The 16916-nt window shown below is 52.3% G+C and overlaps 1 protein-coding gene across 1 annotated transcript in view; it reads left to right on the forward strand.

The window, feature by feature from the left end:
- Window positions 1-16916, forward strand: part of DHX32 (DEAH-box helicase 32 (putative)) — a 63421-nt gene that overhangs the window by 27837 nt on the left and 18668 nt on the right. The window contains exons 4-8 of the mRNA XM_027855952.1: window positions 6832-7025; window positions 10726-11098; window positions 14085-14330; window positions 15496-15595; window positions 15684-15842. Coding sequence (XP_027711753.1) covers window positions 6832-7025; window positions 10726-11098; window positions 14085-14330; window positions 15496-15595; window positions 15684-15842 — 1072 coding nt within the window. The remainder of the gene's footprint in view (window positions 1-6831; window positions 7026-10725; window positions 11099-14084; window positions 14331-15495; window positions 15596-15683; window positions 15843-16916) is intronic.

Genomic DNA, 16916 nt, shown 5'->3' on the forward strand with positions numbered 1-16916 from the left:
TCTCTCTCTTTGGCTGTCTCTGTCTGGGTCTCTCTCTCTCTGGCTATCTCTGGGTCTCTCTCTGGCTGGTTCTCTCTCTTTGGCTGTCTCTGTCTGAATCTCTCTCTCTGGCTGTCTCTGGCTGGGTCTCTCTCTCTGGCTGTCTCTGTCTGGGTCTCTTTCTCTCTGGCTATCTCTGTCTGGGTCTCTCTCTGGCTATCTCTGGGTCTCTCTCTTTGGCTGTCTCTGACTGGGTCTCTCTCTCTCTGGCTGTCTCTGGCTGGGTCTCTCTCTGGTTGTCTCTGTCTGGTTCTCTCTCTTTGGCTGTCTCTGTCTGGGTCTCTCTCTGGTTGTCTCTGTCTGGGTCTCTCTCTCTCTGGCTGTCTCTGGCTGGGTCTCTCTCTTTGGCTGTCTCTGGCTGGGTCTCTCTCTTTGGCTGTCTCTGTCTGGGTCTCTCTCTCTCTCTGGCTATCTCTGGGTCTCTCTCTGGCTGGGTCTCTCTCTCTGCCTGTCTCTGGCTGGCATGCTGGTGTTTGTAGGTCTTCTTGGAAGAAACAGCAAAACTTTCTGAAACTACCTGCTTTGTTTCATACGTGTTCTCAAGTTTTCGTCAAAATTTCCCCAGTAAATGAATGGTTTAAGATGAAAAAGACTACAACTTCTAGGAGGAGAAATTGAGACCAAGCAATAGGTTGAGACAGATCAGGTGAATCTAGCATAGGGGATATCTGCCTCACTGTCTAAGAAAATAACTCCTAACTTTTCCTCAGCCATACCTTCTTCCCACACCCAAAGCCAGGCTTGCTCCTGGTCACAGTATCTCTATCTCTCCCATAAATAACTGTTCTCCTGATTTCTCAGGCCACATACCTTGAGGTCGTCTTTGATACCTCCCGTTCCCTGGCTAATTACTCCATCCCCCCCATTCCATTCTCACTGCCACCATATTAGTTCAGACCTTCATCACTCTTCTCCCACCTCCAGTTTCCTACCCTTCTGTCCCTCTTTTTGTCCTCTGTGGGATTATTATCGGATCTCATCACTGCACTGCTCAGACATAACCGATGGCTTACAGTGCTTATTGTTCAAAGTTCGAATTCCTCAGCCTGACACTGAAGGTCTAGCACCAAACTGCGTGTTTTAGCTGAACTAGACTCTTCTGCCTGGTCTGTGCCTCGTTCAGTGCCATTCCTGCTGAGTCAGACCCTTGTTGTTTCTGCCCCGTCATGCCGACAGGGGTCTGCCTTGTGTTCCTGAAATAAAGCACTTTGCAGATGCGCCCATTTGCCTTCACCAAGGGCTCCTTCTCACACTCTTTTCTGCCTTTGTGTTCATTTAGAAGTTGCTCCTTGGGTAGACATTGGCCTTGCTCTGTGTGTCCGCAGGACGGGTGCAGCCATGATCGAGAGGTACCTGTGGGCGGTCAGGTTGGGTGAACACCAGGATTGGCCTTGGCCCTGTGGAGCTTCTCCCATTTCACACCAACATGGGTGCCGACCTTGCTACACCCACCTCTTATAATGAGGTGGTCCACCATCTCTGGCATGTCAGCTACTGTTGTCGGAATTCCTAATTTCTGAATCAACTTATAAAACTTCTCTTTGTCTTACAGATGAATGAATTGGGTGTATCTTGTCAGGGACAAAAATGTTTTAAGGACGTTTGTCCCACTTAGTCCATTTATATTTATCAACAAGTCCATATGACACAATGTGCTCTTTTTTTCCGAACATAACACTGTAATTTGCGTTGCTCTTCACTGTTAGTGTGATATGAGTAGATGAAAATAAATGAGCCCTCAAATGCAGCCCGTAGCATGTGTATGCATAGCCTGGGTGCCCATGAGAGCACCCACAGTGGAGCCCACAGACGACAGTGGAGTTACCAGCCTGCATCTTGGCTCTGGTCCTGTGCCAGTTCTCTAGATTTCTTTCATCAGGCTCTCTGACTATGCTCCCTTCTCCTCCCCATCTGATCTCCAAGTACCACACAGCCCCACCTGATCAGCTGATGCCTTCAGAGGCTCCCTGCAGTTTCACTGGGGCCAAGCCGCAGAGCCTACTTATCGTAAGCCAGAGACTCGAGGGGAGGGTGGTGGACGGGCCTTGGGGTGATGGAAATGGCCTGCGTACAAATTCAGTATCTGGAACTAGAACACGCGATGCGTGGGGATCACTAATTCTACTTTCAGCAGCTCAGGCTCCTTTTCCTCATATGCACCATCTTCACGCTGATGCTGGCATAGACGTTTTCTTCTTTGCCTCATCTGTGACTCCCTTGGTATTGGAAACCCCAGTCCCCAGTTCCCTTGATCAGCGAAACTGGCCATCTGCTCTGCAGTGTCTAGCCTGGTAGAGCTGGCTGGGACACTTGAGATGTTAAATGATTGGAGAATTTAAATCTCTGACTTCTTGACCCCAAGGCTGGCAGGCTCTCTGACGGCGGGGCCTGTGTGCCCCCGTATTAAGAAGAATGTAGAATATTCAGCCTGATGCAATCTCATAGCTTCAACTGTTCCCTCTATCTAGATAACCAGTAAATCTGGGTCTCCAGCCATAACCTCTTACCGAGTTTCCAGTCCCATTTATCCATGGCCTCCAAAGTGGCCCTGGTCACACACACTGCCCTCAGAATGGCCCTCAAAGAAAGGCCTGTCCAGAAGGCCCCTGTGCTCGTCGAGGCCCTGCCAGGCATCCCCTTACATCCACTCTGCATCTTCTTTTACTGTTACCTACTTGGCCTGCTTTTGCCAGCCTGGTTGCCTGTGGGGTAGACCAACAGCCTTCCTGGCCCCACACCAGCTGCTCCCCCACGGCATGACCCATGCTTGTGGTCAGTGTGTGTATTCTCTCTGGATGCCCTCCAGCAAAAGCTGGGAGCCCAGCCTCATCACCAGCCTGGAGCCGATGGAGCTGGCACCAGGGAGCCCTATGGGCCCCTGGGCCTCAGGCACAGCTTTCAGCCTGACTCCCCTGCCTGTTCTTGGCACTGCCGTCATCTCCATCTTCCATCCTCCGCACTGTGGAGTCCTCTTGGACCCTTGTCCTGTGTCCCCACTACCGTTCCTTTGATAGATATCACTGCATCCTGTTGAGTATTTCTCAGAAGGGCCTCTTGAGCCTGTGTCTGGTGGCTGGTGCCACCGCCTGGGCTGGGCCCCTTTTACATCCCCCCGGGATGCTGCAGCCAGAGCTTTCCCCAAAGCACCCTGCAAACTTCCATCAGCTCTTCTTGGATCATGTGCCAGGCTGGCTGCCTCATCTGATTCAGAGCCCCCCCCCCCCCATTTAAGTCCCTCCCCCACACAGACTCCTGTGCTAGGTACCCTCCCCTCGGGGAGCTTACAGTCTGACATGTAAACAAGTATCAGGTAGACTGTGGCACCACCGAGGAAGAGATGGGCCAAGTGCTGAGGGAGTAGTTGAGGCGGCAGAAATGTTTTGGGATGGAGGACATGACACCGGATGTGAGTGACACAAGGCTTTCTGTAGGCTGAGATCAGGAGCGAGAGTCTGGGCAGATGGGAGACCGCAGATGGTCCGAGGAGCTGGAAGGGGGCTGACGCAGCACGGTGGGGTTGGGTCAAGGAGCACCAGGCTCAGCAGCTCTCAATTCTGCCTGGCAGCAATAGGGAGGCATGGAAGGTGAGCAGGAGAGACAAGTTCCCCGGTCAGCCCTGGGTCCTGTGAAGGCTGGCCTGGAGGGTGCAGAGGCTGGAGGCAGGAAAAGAGGCAGGAGGTTATTACAGTGGCCCAGGCCAGAATGTGGAAGGGAGCCCAAACCTGGGGGCAGCTAGCATGGGAAATGAAGCAGGACCAGCAGGGCGTGGCAGCTGACCGGGGTTGGAGGGGAGGAAAGGTGAAGAGATGGGAGGGTCAAGCTGGGAAAAGGTCTGTCTGGACGTGAATACAGTTGATTTCCTCTGTCATGTGATGCTTGGGTGGGTCACAAGGCCTTTCCAAAAGGACCTTGTGCCCATAGGCCTGTCTGAGATGCTCCTCAGACTCACTCTCTGGAAGTGTCTGTAGACTTCTCCAGACTGCCTGTCATGGGGTTCCAGGGCACAGGAAAGGTAGGGACCCCCTGCTGCAGCCTGACCTGATCCTCAGAGGAGGCCGTGAAGGGCTAAGTTCACACAGCCAGGGTTGAGCAAAGACCAGGCTCCTGGTCTCCCAGTGCCTTCCACTCAAGAGCTAGTCCTCCCGTCTTGTTCTTTCAAATAGGTTATCACAACAGAGAGGGTAGGGGCTGGGCCTTCCTCAGTGTGGTTTCCCCTACTGCAGCCCTGCCACAGACACCAGCAACCCCACAAGCCACTCCTGGGACTCTAGGAAAGAGGAGGGATGGAGGAAGGAGCAGGTGAATGGACTGCGTCTTCCTGGCCCAGCCTTCACTAAAGGGACATCAACCCTTGTAGCTAATCTGAGTCCACAAAAGCTTTTGTCTGAATAATTTTTTAAAAATTTATTTAGAAGCTCAATCCATCCCAGGGACAGGACCTCAAAATATCAGCTCTCAGCCGAGTGTCCTCTGCTAATCCATCATCGGAGTGAGGTGGTTATATTTGGAAAAGGCTGTGACATCAAACAAAAGGTGTCAATAAACATCTTTTAAAATACAAGCGCCACAACCGGGTTTGGTGAATGGATCAAAACAGGTAGTCATAAGGAGGAATGGGTCTGGGGGCAGAGAGCATCGGTTCTGGCTGGTGCAGATGGAGGTGGGGGTGCTGGTGGGACCTCTAGCGGAAGGGGTCTATTAGACACAAAAGGACCTTTGGAAATGACGATTTTAGTAAGTGCCATCCTTTTCTAAAGAGGACTGGCCTGAATGCATTTCTTACTGGCTGTGTTTTTGTTTTAATTACGAATTGCCAGTATTTGTTTACCTTGCCTACTTTGAGGGGGGGTGATATATATTTTGCTAGTAAGATGCATCTATCTACATTTTCTTCAAGGGATAATTTGTAATTTTTATTTGGATTCACAGATTTCAATGTAAATATAATTCCTTAGAGCATAGCTATTTATTTTTTTCAAAAGATGGACATCAACCTTTGAGAAGATTTCGAGTGGGCAATAAGTCTTTTATGCTAGAAAATAAACGCTATCAATACAAAAGAAAATTCTTTTCAGAACCCAGTGCAGAGAAGAAATGATTTGAATATTTTTATTTGCTTCTTAGCCTGGGCATGAGACCAAACAGCCAATTCATTCCTATTTCTCTAATATTTCATTTGCTAGTAGCGAGTTTATGAATATGCAATAGCTTGATGTTCCTGGAACATAGCATCTTGGAATGAGACCACCAGAAAGAAGTCGTCTAACAGACCCCTTCCCCTGGAAGCCCCACTGGCACCCCCACCTCCATCTGTGCCAAACAGAACTGACTCTCTCTGTCCCCAGACCCACTCCCTGTACCATTCACCAAACTGGGGTGTGGTGCTTGTAGTTTAAAAAATGTTTTGTTGGCGCCTTTTGTTTGATATCACAGGGTGATATCACAGCCTTTCCCAAAATTTCCAGATATAACCACCTCGCTCCCCAATGAGCCTTCCCTTAAAACCAAGGCCAGTGAGCAAATCCTGCACTTCTGACAGGGACTGCAGCGTGGGTGCTCCCGGTGCCCCGCCCCCCTGCCCTGCTTTGCCTTCCCTGCCACCACATGGTTCCGTTGTCCCTGCGCTGTCTGCCCTCCTTGACTCAGCCCTTGTCCGTATCTATAGATCTGTTTAGTGTATTATTCAAGGCCCTCCACCGTCTGGCACCGCTCTACTCAATAGGAAATAAACATTTATAAAATGCCTACCATGTGGCAGGCACTGTGCTAAGTACAAAAAGACAGTTCATTAGTGTTGTTTGGTCATGACCCCGTTTGGGTTTTTCTTGGCAAAGACGCTTGAGTGGTTTGCCATTTGGTTCTCTAGCTCATTTTACAGGTGAGGAAACTGAGGCCAACAGGGTGAAGTGACTTGCCCAAGGTCACACAGCTAGTAAGTGCCCGAGGCCAGATTTGAACAATCCACTGGGCCAGTTAGCTGCCTTCAAAGAGCTTCCAGTCTAAAGGGGGAAGAATGTACACAAAAGGAAGCTAAAGAGGAGGAGGGAGGGGTACCGGGGTGTCCTGGTAGGAAATGAAGCATGAACTCTCTGCCTCTGCCCTCGCTCCCAAGGCTGACCGGATCTGATGAGATGAGGAGTTTGCGGGGGCTCCCCCCTTTCTGGGGGAAGGACACCCCGGGGATGTCCCCTCTGCCCCCACACACACACCTCCCCTCCTCTGGGCACAGGCTGGGGTTTGCCCACTGGACACCTTGGCTGGCATCACAGCTGTTCTCCAGGGCCCCGGGCAAATGCCACCTCCTCCAAGAAGCTGTCCGTGGTTCACCTCCATGCCCCACCTTGGCAGTCTTGTCTCCTTCCCCAGACCCAACAGAACCTTTAGTTCATGCCTCTCCTCTGCATTCATGGCTGCACGTTTGTTCCTGCATTGGCGGGCATGCTGCCCCACCTTGCCTCTGCCCGCGGGCCTCCTTCAGGACTTGGCTTGTAGCCCACCCCCCCCTCAGTGCAGGAGGCCTCTCCTAGGCCCCCCCCCCGCTGGCCTCCTCTTCCCTCTGACATCCCCTTCGGCCCCCGAGGCTTACGTTCTGGGGGCTGGGCTTCTCCCTTGTCTGCTAGCTGTTGCCTTGTGTGGACCCAGAGCTCATCCCTCACGGGCACACATGTAGCAAGGGCCTACCAAGGGTTCTGTGTTCTGGAGGGGCCCGCTGTTGCGAAGTGCCAGGACCACCAGCTGCACATGTTAGCAGGCACCCAGCGATCCTCAGTGACCCTGTTTCCTCTCCCCCAGGTGCCACAGTGGTGCGCTGAGTACTGTCTCTCTGTGCGTTACCAGCACGGAGCTGTGGTGTGCACACAGGCACACAGGCTGACCGCCGTCCAGCTCGCTCTGCGGGTTGCGGATGAAATGGATGTCGTTCTGGGGCATGAAGTCGGCTATGTCGTCCCTTTTGAAAACTGCTGTACCAGCGAAACCATCTTGAGGTTTGTACGCATTCTGTTCTCTCCTGGGGATGCTGGCCACAGACACCATCCCAGCCAGAACTGCAGCAAGGCCACCGTGGGACACACACGTATATGCACGCACGCGTGCGCACACACACATATACACATGCATGAACGCGCACGTACACACATACATGCATGCGCGCGCACACACGCACATGTGCGCGCACACACGTACATGCATGCACGCACACACACACACTGGTTCGCTGGGACCCCTTTAAGCCAGGAGAACAAAGATTTCCCCCTGAATCTCTGCCTGCTGCCTCCCATTCTCCAGCTGCCACTTTGAAAGCCAGGAGGTGATAGAATTGGTGTGCCTGCCTCTGTAGAAAGGCGTGCAAGGAGAGAATCTCTTTGGCACCATGCAGGATGTTTCAGCCACAGGAATGACGGCTTGCGCCATGCCCACCTCCAGGCAGGTACGAAGTCCGTCCCCGTGCACATAATTGCTTCTCTCTGGAGAGGAGGTGCCCGGGAAGAGGCTGCTCAGTCAGGTTTTTAAACAGGGCTTCTGATTGCTGGATGGCCCTCTTCAGGGCTCATGGTTTGGTTTTGGCTAAAATCCCCTCAGTGAATCAAGTTTTGGGAGACACTAGACCTTGCACTCAGCCGATCAACTGGGTTGGAGGGAGGCCCTCTTGGGGGCCTGGCCTGTGCAGGAGTCCTCAGACGGCTTCCATTCGATTGGGGGGAATAAGTGGTCCACCTACCACTACGTAATAGGGAGATGGGACGGGCAGCGCCAGCTGCTTGGGGCTGGCTGGGCTGGGCCCCCGAGTGGGGTCCAAATGCTCCACTGAGGCAGGCCCTGCCCCCGCCACGTATTGTTCTCATTCCTTCTGAGCCACAGGGCCTCATTCTCCAAAGTGGGATGGGGGCAGTCTAGAAGTCAGACAGAGCTTCCGAGACACAGGCCATTAGCACGATTAGGCTAGGGTCATTGACTCAGGGCTGAAAGGACCTCACGGACTCTCAAGGCCAAGGGAACAGAGGTGGCTTCAGAGTCCAGATCCAGTGGCTGTACAGCTAGTGGTTTTTTGCACTGTGGTTAGCTGCTTCTGGGGAAAAGCTGACATTTCTGTTGTTCAGATGAGCAGGAAGGGCCTCCAGCTTAGAGGAAATCATTTTCAACTTTGAAAGGATCTCAGGAAAATGCTTCCCCCATCCACATGTGGGTGGCCTCAAACTCACCCCCTCAAATGTCAGAGCTGGACTCTGGTGCAGGCCTTCCCATCCCCCTCCCCGCCCTGCACTCCTGTGGAATCAGAACCTCGAGGACATGAGGGCAGAGAGGAGGAGGGCCCAGGAGCTCCCCATCCCACCACACTGCCTTCCTTGTAGCCCAAGCCCCTCACACCATGAAGGGGATGGGGGAAAGGACAGGTAGGCTCAGACGGGGAGGGCTATTCACTGGGTGCTTGGAGATCACTGGTGCTCCGGGAACCAAGTCACTTTGTTTAGCCTAACGGGTACAAAGCTAGCCCTCAAAGCCAGGAAGGAGGGTGGGGAAGTCATGGCCCTTCTCAGTGCCCCAGGGGGCCAGCCTGGATTAGAAGAGACAGCTTCCTCACCTGGGAGTCAAAGTCTCAGCCCTCTCCTTTTCCCCAATATTCCCTTTCTTTTAGAATAAATTAAGAATTTAAAATATGACCAAAGCATCCTTGGGGCAAAGGGGCTGATAACTCTGTAAAAGGATTCTATTTTTGTGATTGTGTGATGATCCTCATTAGACAGAGCAGCCAGTCCTGGTCTGAATGTGAGTGAGGAAACTCCCAGGCAGGGTGGGGGACCCCCAGCCCTGTTTGCTCCGCCTGCAGGCAGCTCGAGTCCTAGGGCTCTTCCCTGGTGCGGTAGCCTCATTTTCTACTTGTAAACTGACTTTGGGAGCCCCAGGGTAAGATTGCTCACTATCCTCCCCCAGGGCAACACCAGCCATCCCAGCTTTGTTTCACCTGGACCAGCGGCCTCCTCTCCCTCGTCCAAGTAATGGAGAACGGGTCAGAGCGTTTGGAGGTTGCCAGCTGTGAATAATTTAAAAGAGTGCAATCAGAAGACAAGCTGAAAGCCATGATTTGTTTATTAAGAAGCTCAGTGGAATTAAGGACCTCTAGGAGGCAACCTCACAACATCTGGCAAAGGAAATTTAAAACCGATGAAGTGATTTTACCTCTTTACCTGCAGGAAATAGTCAAAGAGGTTTTGTAGGATAAGAGTCAGGGGAGAAACCTGACCGGCATGACTAGGAAGGCTCTGCTGAGCCTGGGAGGCCAATTCGTGTTATTCTCTGGGGCTCGGTTTCCTCCTCTGTAAAATGAGGGACAATCTCTTAGGGTCCCCTATGACCCTCTGATCTTAGGAAGGTTGAACTCCTGGAACGGATCAAACAAGGGTGGGCTGAGTGGCCACCCTGTGCCTCGTCAGGCCAGGGGCTCCACCAGCCAGTCAGCAGCCAGTAACCCAGCAGAGAGGGCAGCTGTCACCATCATCAGAGGTCCTGAGGAGCTGCTGGTGGCTGGCTGGAAAGTGCCCCTGCTTCATGTCTCTTGGCCGTGGTGTCACTGTCTGAAATGGCCAGCTTTTCCTCATCTTTTAGTTTGCTTTGTCCTTTGTCATTGATGATTCTATACAAATTTCAAAAAAGAAAGACAGAAATATTCCGTTTATAGCTAGGGAATGGGCCTGGGATTTCTTTAATACAGAGACCTCCCAGGTGAGGAGGCTTTCTCCACCAGTGTGGGTCAGCACCATCCTTGGCATTTAGCATCTTGAGAGTTGCCTCAAGCATGGAGGTGGTAAGTCACTTGCCCAGGCAGGGTCAGGCAGTGGTTATGTTGAACCCAAGTCTTGCTCGCCTTAGGAGTGGCTGTGTACTGGCTCTACCACACAGCCTTTCTGAAGTTCTCTTAAAGCTTAAAAAACCCTGAAGGGCAGTGTGTCCAGAGCCAACATACAGGGTTTTAGGAGGCCATCCAGGTGTAGACTGTGAACATGGTTTACCCAGCACACCCAGGAAGCTAGAAGGAGATAAATTTGGGAGCAGAAATCAATAACCTGAATTCTTGGGTTAAAAGGATACTACTTCCCACACAGGCATTGGATTCCCCAGCAAGGGCCAAGGATCAGGAATGGTTTGGACAAATCCTAGTCGATCCATCCATAACTGGTTATTCAGCCCCTTCGCCCCAAGGATGCTTTGGTCATATTTTAAATTCTTAATTTATTCTAAAAGAAAGGGAATATTGAGGAAAAAGAGAGGGCTGAGACTTTGACTCCCAGGTGTGTGTTGGCATGGGGCGGGGCCCCTAGCAGGCCCTAAAGACGTGATTACTGTTTGGCTGATGGCCAGAGTGGATGGGGGTAGCCCTGCCAGACAGGGGACACCAGGCGGACCCACCAGGACACTTCTTAGGTGATTTTCTTAACAAGGAAACCCCTCAAGTGCAGAACCTTTCATCAACACAGGGAGGGAAAGATTAGCTGACAAGGTCATTTGGACTGTGAGCCTTCCTAAGGAGCCCTTGGGGAGAAGGACGTCAAGGCTGGAGGGGCCCCTGGATTTGGAGGGACTTGCCTCTGCACTTACCAAGTAGACAGGCGTGGACACCTGCCTGTTTATAGGGTTGTGTAACGTACTGGGCAGATGAGAAGTGTGCTCACCTGTGTTTTCTCTGCCCAGGTACTGTACTGATGAGATCTTGCAGAGAGAAATGATGTCCATTCCTTTTCTGGGTTGCTATGGGGTCGTCATCCTGGATGACGTGCATGAAAGGAGCATCTCGACGGACGTGTTACTCGGCCTTTTAAAAGACGTTTTGCTGGCCAGGCCTGAGCTGAAGCTTGTGATCATCACCTCTCCTCCCCTGGTCAGCAAGCTCAGCTCTTACTATGGGAACGTGCCTCACATCGAAGTGAGAAACTGCTTCCCTGTGGAGGTGGTGCACCTGTGTGCGGCTCCCAAAGACCACCTGGCGTCTGTCATTCAGCTCATCTTTGAGATCCACCACACCGGAGAGAAGGGCGACATCGCAGCCTTTTTGGCCTGCGAGCAAGTAAGTGACCCTTAGCCAGAACAGGGCAGGAACACGGGAACACCCTCGGGTTGGGGCCCTCTGGCGAGGAGCTCCCCGCTAATGACAAGCTCTCATGAATCGTGCCACACCCCTTTTCTGTAGCTTAAAGAGAAGCTTAACGCTTCCAGGAGCTGCCCGACGTCCCGAGTGGGCGCAACGTGTTCCGAGCTCTCTCTGCCAACCCAGAGTTGGGGGGCAGAGGAGGGTTGGAAAGAATTTGGTGAAAATGAGCCCAAGATTGAGGTGCTAGAGGCGTGTCCTGAGCAAACCAGAGTGTCTTGACCATCTCAGAAGCCTTTCCTTTCCCACAGACTCATTGTGGTCTACAGTGGAAACATCCATGATTTGGTGCTATGAGTATTCGCGGTCTGGGGCATTTTCACAGGATTTGGGCTTTCCTTCTTCTCTTTGGCCAACCGTGGGCACCAAAAGCAGCCGTCCTGTAGTTTAGAGGACGCTCACCTAGAGGGGTGTGAAGTCCCCCAGCCTTTGTGGCTGTCTGCTGTTGGATACTCAGGAAGTTGAGGAAGTGGGCCTCGTCCTGGGCTATAAGCAAGCAGGGCAGGCCCAGCTTGCATCATCTCTGGGTGGAATGAACACCCTTCCCTGGTACCGAGTAAGGAGCGTGGCTGATAGAGACAGAGAAGTGAAGTTCTAACCTACTGACCCATCCCAGAGCAGCCCGTGGCACCACCTGCAGCAGAGGGCCACGTGGCCATGTGGATGGAGTGTAGTGCCAGGAGCCAGGCCCCTCCATGCCACGATCACTGTGGAGTAACCCAAGTGGCCAGTGCCCTGGGCAGCCTCATTCCTTGTGGGAGTCCTGTATGTTGCTGAGCAGATCAGAGTGCTGTAAGAGTATATTCAGAGGTCTGTGGTGGGGAGATTAAGAATTCTTTGTAATTGGGAAGGCAGCATGCGGCAGGGGCTCGCCTGCATTCTGAACAGTACCCAGAGGGGAATTATTGCCCCAGGTAGGCAGCTTCCCCTTTCCGCAAAGAAGTTCCCATCACATTTCCGTGCAAACATTCCCACCCGGCTGTGACTTTTTCCATCTTTTTCCAACCTCAGACACTGGGGCAGCTGGTGACATAGTGGATAGACTGGGCCTGAAGTTGGGAAAACCTGAGTTCAAATGTAGCCTCAGACACTTCCTAGCTGTGGGACCCTAGACGAGTCTGTAAAATGGGGATAACAACAGCGCCTACTTCCCAAGGGTTATTATGAGGATCAGGTGAGATCATACATCTAAAGCACAGTGCCTGGCACTTTAAAAACGTTGGCTGTTATTATCAAGTATCTACTACGTGCCAAATGCAGAGCTGAGCGCTGGAGCCCTTAGCTGCCTTCATGAAAATGCAGTGGCTGTCCTGATCCCTACCTGAGAATAAAAATTAATAATAGCAACAGTCGTAACAGAGGCAGCTGGGCGGTACAGTGGACAGTATTGAATTAGAGTCAGGAATATCTGAGTTCATATCTGGCTTCAAAATCATCCAATCTCTCCCAACCTCAGTTTCCTCATCTGTAAATTGGGGGTAAGAAGCGCTTATCATAATAGACCTCTACTTCCCAAGGTCATTGTGAGGATCAAATGAATTACGTGTAAAGCATTTGGCAAACTTTAAAGCCCTTTTGAAAGGCTAGTCACTGTTGCTGCTGCTGCTGCTGTTATAACATAATAGCCCTGGCATTTCTGTAGCACCCTAAAGTAATCCTGGTGCTGAGTGTAAGTCACCTCATGTGACCCTCATAGCACCTCAGCTAGGGAGGTGCTAGAGGTGGTATTCCCATTTTACAGATGAGGAAACTGAAGCTCTGGGTCATACTGGGTTTGTAGCTGGGACCTGGGTTTGAATTCTGGCTCTGCCGCTCAGCACTCTGTCACTTTGAGCCAGTCTGTCCTCGTCTCTGGGCCTGGGAGTGAGTTGGATTAGATGATGGTCTCAGGCTTTTTCCAACCTAAACCTGGTTATGCCCGAGGAGGAGGAGGCAAAACGTAGAAAGAAAGGCAGGGCTGGAGCCAAGAGGGCCCATGGGCTGCCATCCTGTGACAGCTTTTGGACAGAGCCTTTGCTGAAGATGCAAAGGACGCCTCCAGGAGTGGGCACTTTGCTGACTTCCTTAAGGAGAGAGGAATTGTCTCAGACATAAGTTATTTTTTTTAAATGAAAATCTTACATTTTAAAGAACATCTTTTCTTTTTGATATTTAAAGAACTTAGGAGCAGGATTCTTTCTGACTAGGAATTTCTATCTATTTTGTATTTTTCATAATTGCCTAATTTCTTGCACGGAATTCACTTTCATTGCTTCACAAAATGTATTTGACATTGAGACATTTCCAAAAATAAGCCATCCTATCTCATTGAGTAGCACAAGTTATAAAAAGCATCGAGCACTTTTCTGCATGCCTTACTGCATTTGGGGCATTTTCCTACCTAACTAGGCCAGCAGAGTCCTTTCCAAAGTGACCCAGATAGAGCACCTGCTCATTAAAGAACACACGAGACAGAAATTCTAGAGGCCTTCCCATGATCTCAGTCCTCCTATCTTCATAGCACTCTGATGTCTTGTGATGGAGGAGGGAAGACTGCCTTTCCCTTGAGATGGCAGAGTGATGGCCATGAGGACCCAGAAGAATTGGCTCAGAAGAAGCCTGGAAGGCCAGCAGTGTGTCCCCCCCCACGTGGGGCCCTCTTTGGACTAGAGAAGACAATGCCATTTAGCTTGCCAGCCTCAGCCAAACCCGCCGTCAGAAGTGGTTTCCCATTCTTGTTATCCTTTCGTGGCCCTTTTTTCAGAGGTGGTAGATGCACCTGAGTGGCGCAACCACAAGCATTCTCTTCCGTCTATGTTGGACGCTGTTGTATTATTGTTTCACTTAATTAAAAGAAATACTCGAGTAACTATTTGTGAATTGAACTGATTTTTTTGCTCATGCATTGTATTACTTTTGACTCTAGGAAATTGAAAAAGTTCATGAAATTGTCTGTCAAGAAGGCTCTAACTTGAACCCAGATCTCGGGGAGTTGATTGTCGTCCTTTTATATCCAAAAGAAAAATGCCTCCCGTTCAAGCCAAATGAAGACACAGAAAAAAGAAGCCACATTTACCAAAGAAAAGTGGTATTAACGACCAGCTCCGGAGAGTCCCTGCTCCAGGGCAGCTCGGTCCGGTTTGTGATTGACGTGGGGCTGGAGAGGAGAAAGGTGAGTTTGTGCCGAGGTCCAGGGATGGAGCCCGCAGGAGAGAGGCAGGAAGGTCAGGCCCAGCAGGGAACTCAAGGTCCCATTCTGTAACTAGGCTGGGCCTTCTTTGTGGCCAGGAATAAGCTACCTGAGGCATGTGACGTGTCCCCACTCAGCAAACGCAGTGGGTCGCCAGGTGTGCTCCCCACTTCCCAAGCGGCTCAGTCTTTGGTTGCAGCGCCTTCGGTGACGTCATCAGCATCTTCCCCAAAGGCATTAGCCCCCCAACCTCTGCCCTTTGTCATGTCATGGCTGGCATCCCCTTCTTGCCTTAGCTTTTTGTTTCTTCCCAGTGCCCTTAATGAAAACAAAGCTGGGGCCCCCGGGTCCCCACCAAGCCTGCCGGAACTGGGGCTGGGGCCGCCTGCGTGGCAGCCAGCTGGGGACACGGGGGGTGTTGTGAGAGGAATAGCATCTCTCCTCGCTCCAGACAGCCAGCATTTGAGGATTCTAACCTTTATTAAGCACTTACTGTATGCCAGGCACAGAGTCCCTTCAGGGCACTTGACGGGGCTCCCCATTACCCAGCCTAAAATAATGTGACTCTCAAGGCTGTCCTGGAATCAGTCTGGATTGATCCTGATTGAATAAATCCTTGGCTCAGGAAAGAGAGAGGACAACAGCTCAGAGATAGAACTTCGCGCCTAGGATACCCCACCTTCAGACTCACGGCTTGGCGCCGTCACTGTCTGATCGGGATAGGTCCCTCCCAGGTGAGGACAGTCACTCTCCCAGTGCAGATTGGCATGTTCTCTGCACCTGAGGGTCTCAGGGAGTTTCCGAGAGGTTCACAGACTGCCTCTGCGCATGAGAACGCTGTGAAAACTCCCCAGAACATCTTTCTGCAGTCGGCTTGGCTCCAAAATCCTCTGCAGTCAATGCCGACTCTGCCAGAGGCCTGCTCCTGCTCCGGGTCCCATGGGAGGATCTGGTCCTGACTCCCCCAGGGGCGAGGAGGGCAAGCTGGGAAGGGCCAGACCCTCCTGCCGGAGCCCAGCATGGCAAGGTTCCCCAGGGCCTTTGGACCATTGATCTGAGGGCTCGCCTCGAGGCCAGTAGAAGTGCCCCTCGAGGCCGGCTCTCCCTCGTCTTAGCCGATGCTCAGGACGCCCTTTCCCCTTCTCAGATCTACAGGCCTAGAATCAGAGCCAGCTCCCTCGTCCTGCAGCCCATCAGCAGGAACCAGGCTGACATCCGCAAGCAGATCCTGGGCGCGTCCTCCTCAGGTAGCCGGGGGCCCTGGAGCCGGGGCACGAGAGCGCGTGGCGGGAGGCTGGCAGAGGCAGCAGAGGCATCTTCTCTGATTTCTTCCAGGCAAACTGTTCCGTCTGTACTCTGAAGAGTTTGTCTGCAGGGACATGAAGCCGCTGAAGGCCCCAGAATTACAAGAGGCCAACCTGACGAGCCTGGTCCTTTTCCTGAAGCGGATTGACATCGCCGGCTTGGGCCACTGTGACTTCCTGAGCAGACCAGGTAGTGTGTGGAGTGTGTCGGTGCTGGCAAGGCGCCCGGCCACACGTCCGTCTGTCTGTCTGTCTCGCTGCCTGTGTTTTCTACACTGCTCTTGTTTTTAGTTGAGGGAATAACCTGATCATGGTGAGCTGTCTGCCTCGGCGACACGGCAAGGGGGCGAGGGAGAAATCCTGTCATCAGTCCTCGGGGCCAAGGAGGGAGAATCCCCAACGGGGAGAGCCGGAGGAGATTGTGGGGTCTGACCTGTGTGCTCAGGAACCCCCGGGCACTGTAATACCCTGTCTTATGGGCCAGGTCAAACTTTATGCAACGGGGTGAAGATCTGGTGACGAGCATGGGCAGTTTTTTCCATAGGAAAAATTTCTGCCTTCCCGAGGGTCCTTCCAGAAATGCTCGTGGCCTCCTGGGCACTTTACCTGCCTGCACTGGGGCTTCCTGACTGAAATCCGCCAGAATTCCCAAGGAAAGGTCTGTGGGGAGAGCCAAGGCAGGCAGCCTGCCCCATTAGACCCTGGGAGCTCACCCCACTGAGTGTATATGCCTCCTTGAGTCAGGTCGCACAAGGAGTGGGTGTTGATGCTCCCTCTGTCTCCTTAAGTGACTGCCCTGCCAGCAACCACTGATTTAGCAGAGAGAGTGATTGGCTTCCGAAAGTGTCTGAAGGGCCGTCCTGCTCAGGCGGGAGGGCCTCTGGGCCCATGCCAGATGTTCTTAACCCAGCCTGGCTTCCAGGAGGCCAAGGATGTACTTGCCCAGCCCCGGGGAAGGTGGGCTTGTCAGAGAAGACTGGAGCTCACAGGGCTTCTCCAGCTGGGCTGACGAGGATGCTCACTCGGGGCCTGCTCTCCGACCGCCCCTTTTACTGTCCAGATCTGCCCCAGACCCATCAGCCACAAGTTCACTGTTGGCACCCGGAGCGGCTGTGCCTCCTGGTCTCGTTTTGTCCTAACCTCTGCTTCGTTCGAAAGGAAATTCATCCCTTGGATTAGCCAAGGGGCTAAGTCATGAAGTGGTGAGCACTTAATCAGAGTTGCACCCGCTAGCTGTGCGTGATGATGGTGGTTTACAAAGCAC

The sequence above is a fragment of the Vombatus ursinus genome, unplaced genomic scaffold (assembly GCF_900497805.2).
Source record: "Vombatus ursinus unplaced genomic scaffold, bare-nosed wombat genome assembly UNPS02011353.1, whole genome shotgun sequence".
Lineage (NCBI taxonomy): Eukaryota > Metazoa > Chordata > Mammalia > Diprotodontia > Vombatidae > Vombatus > Vombatus ursinus.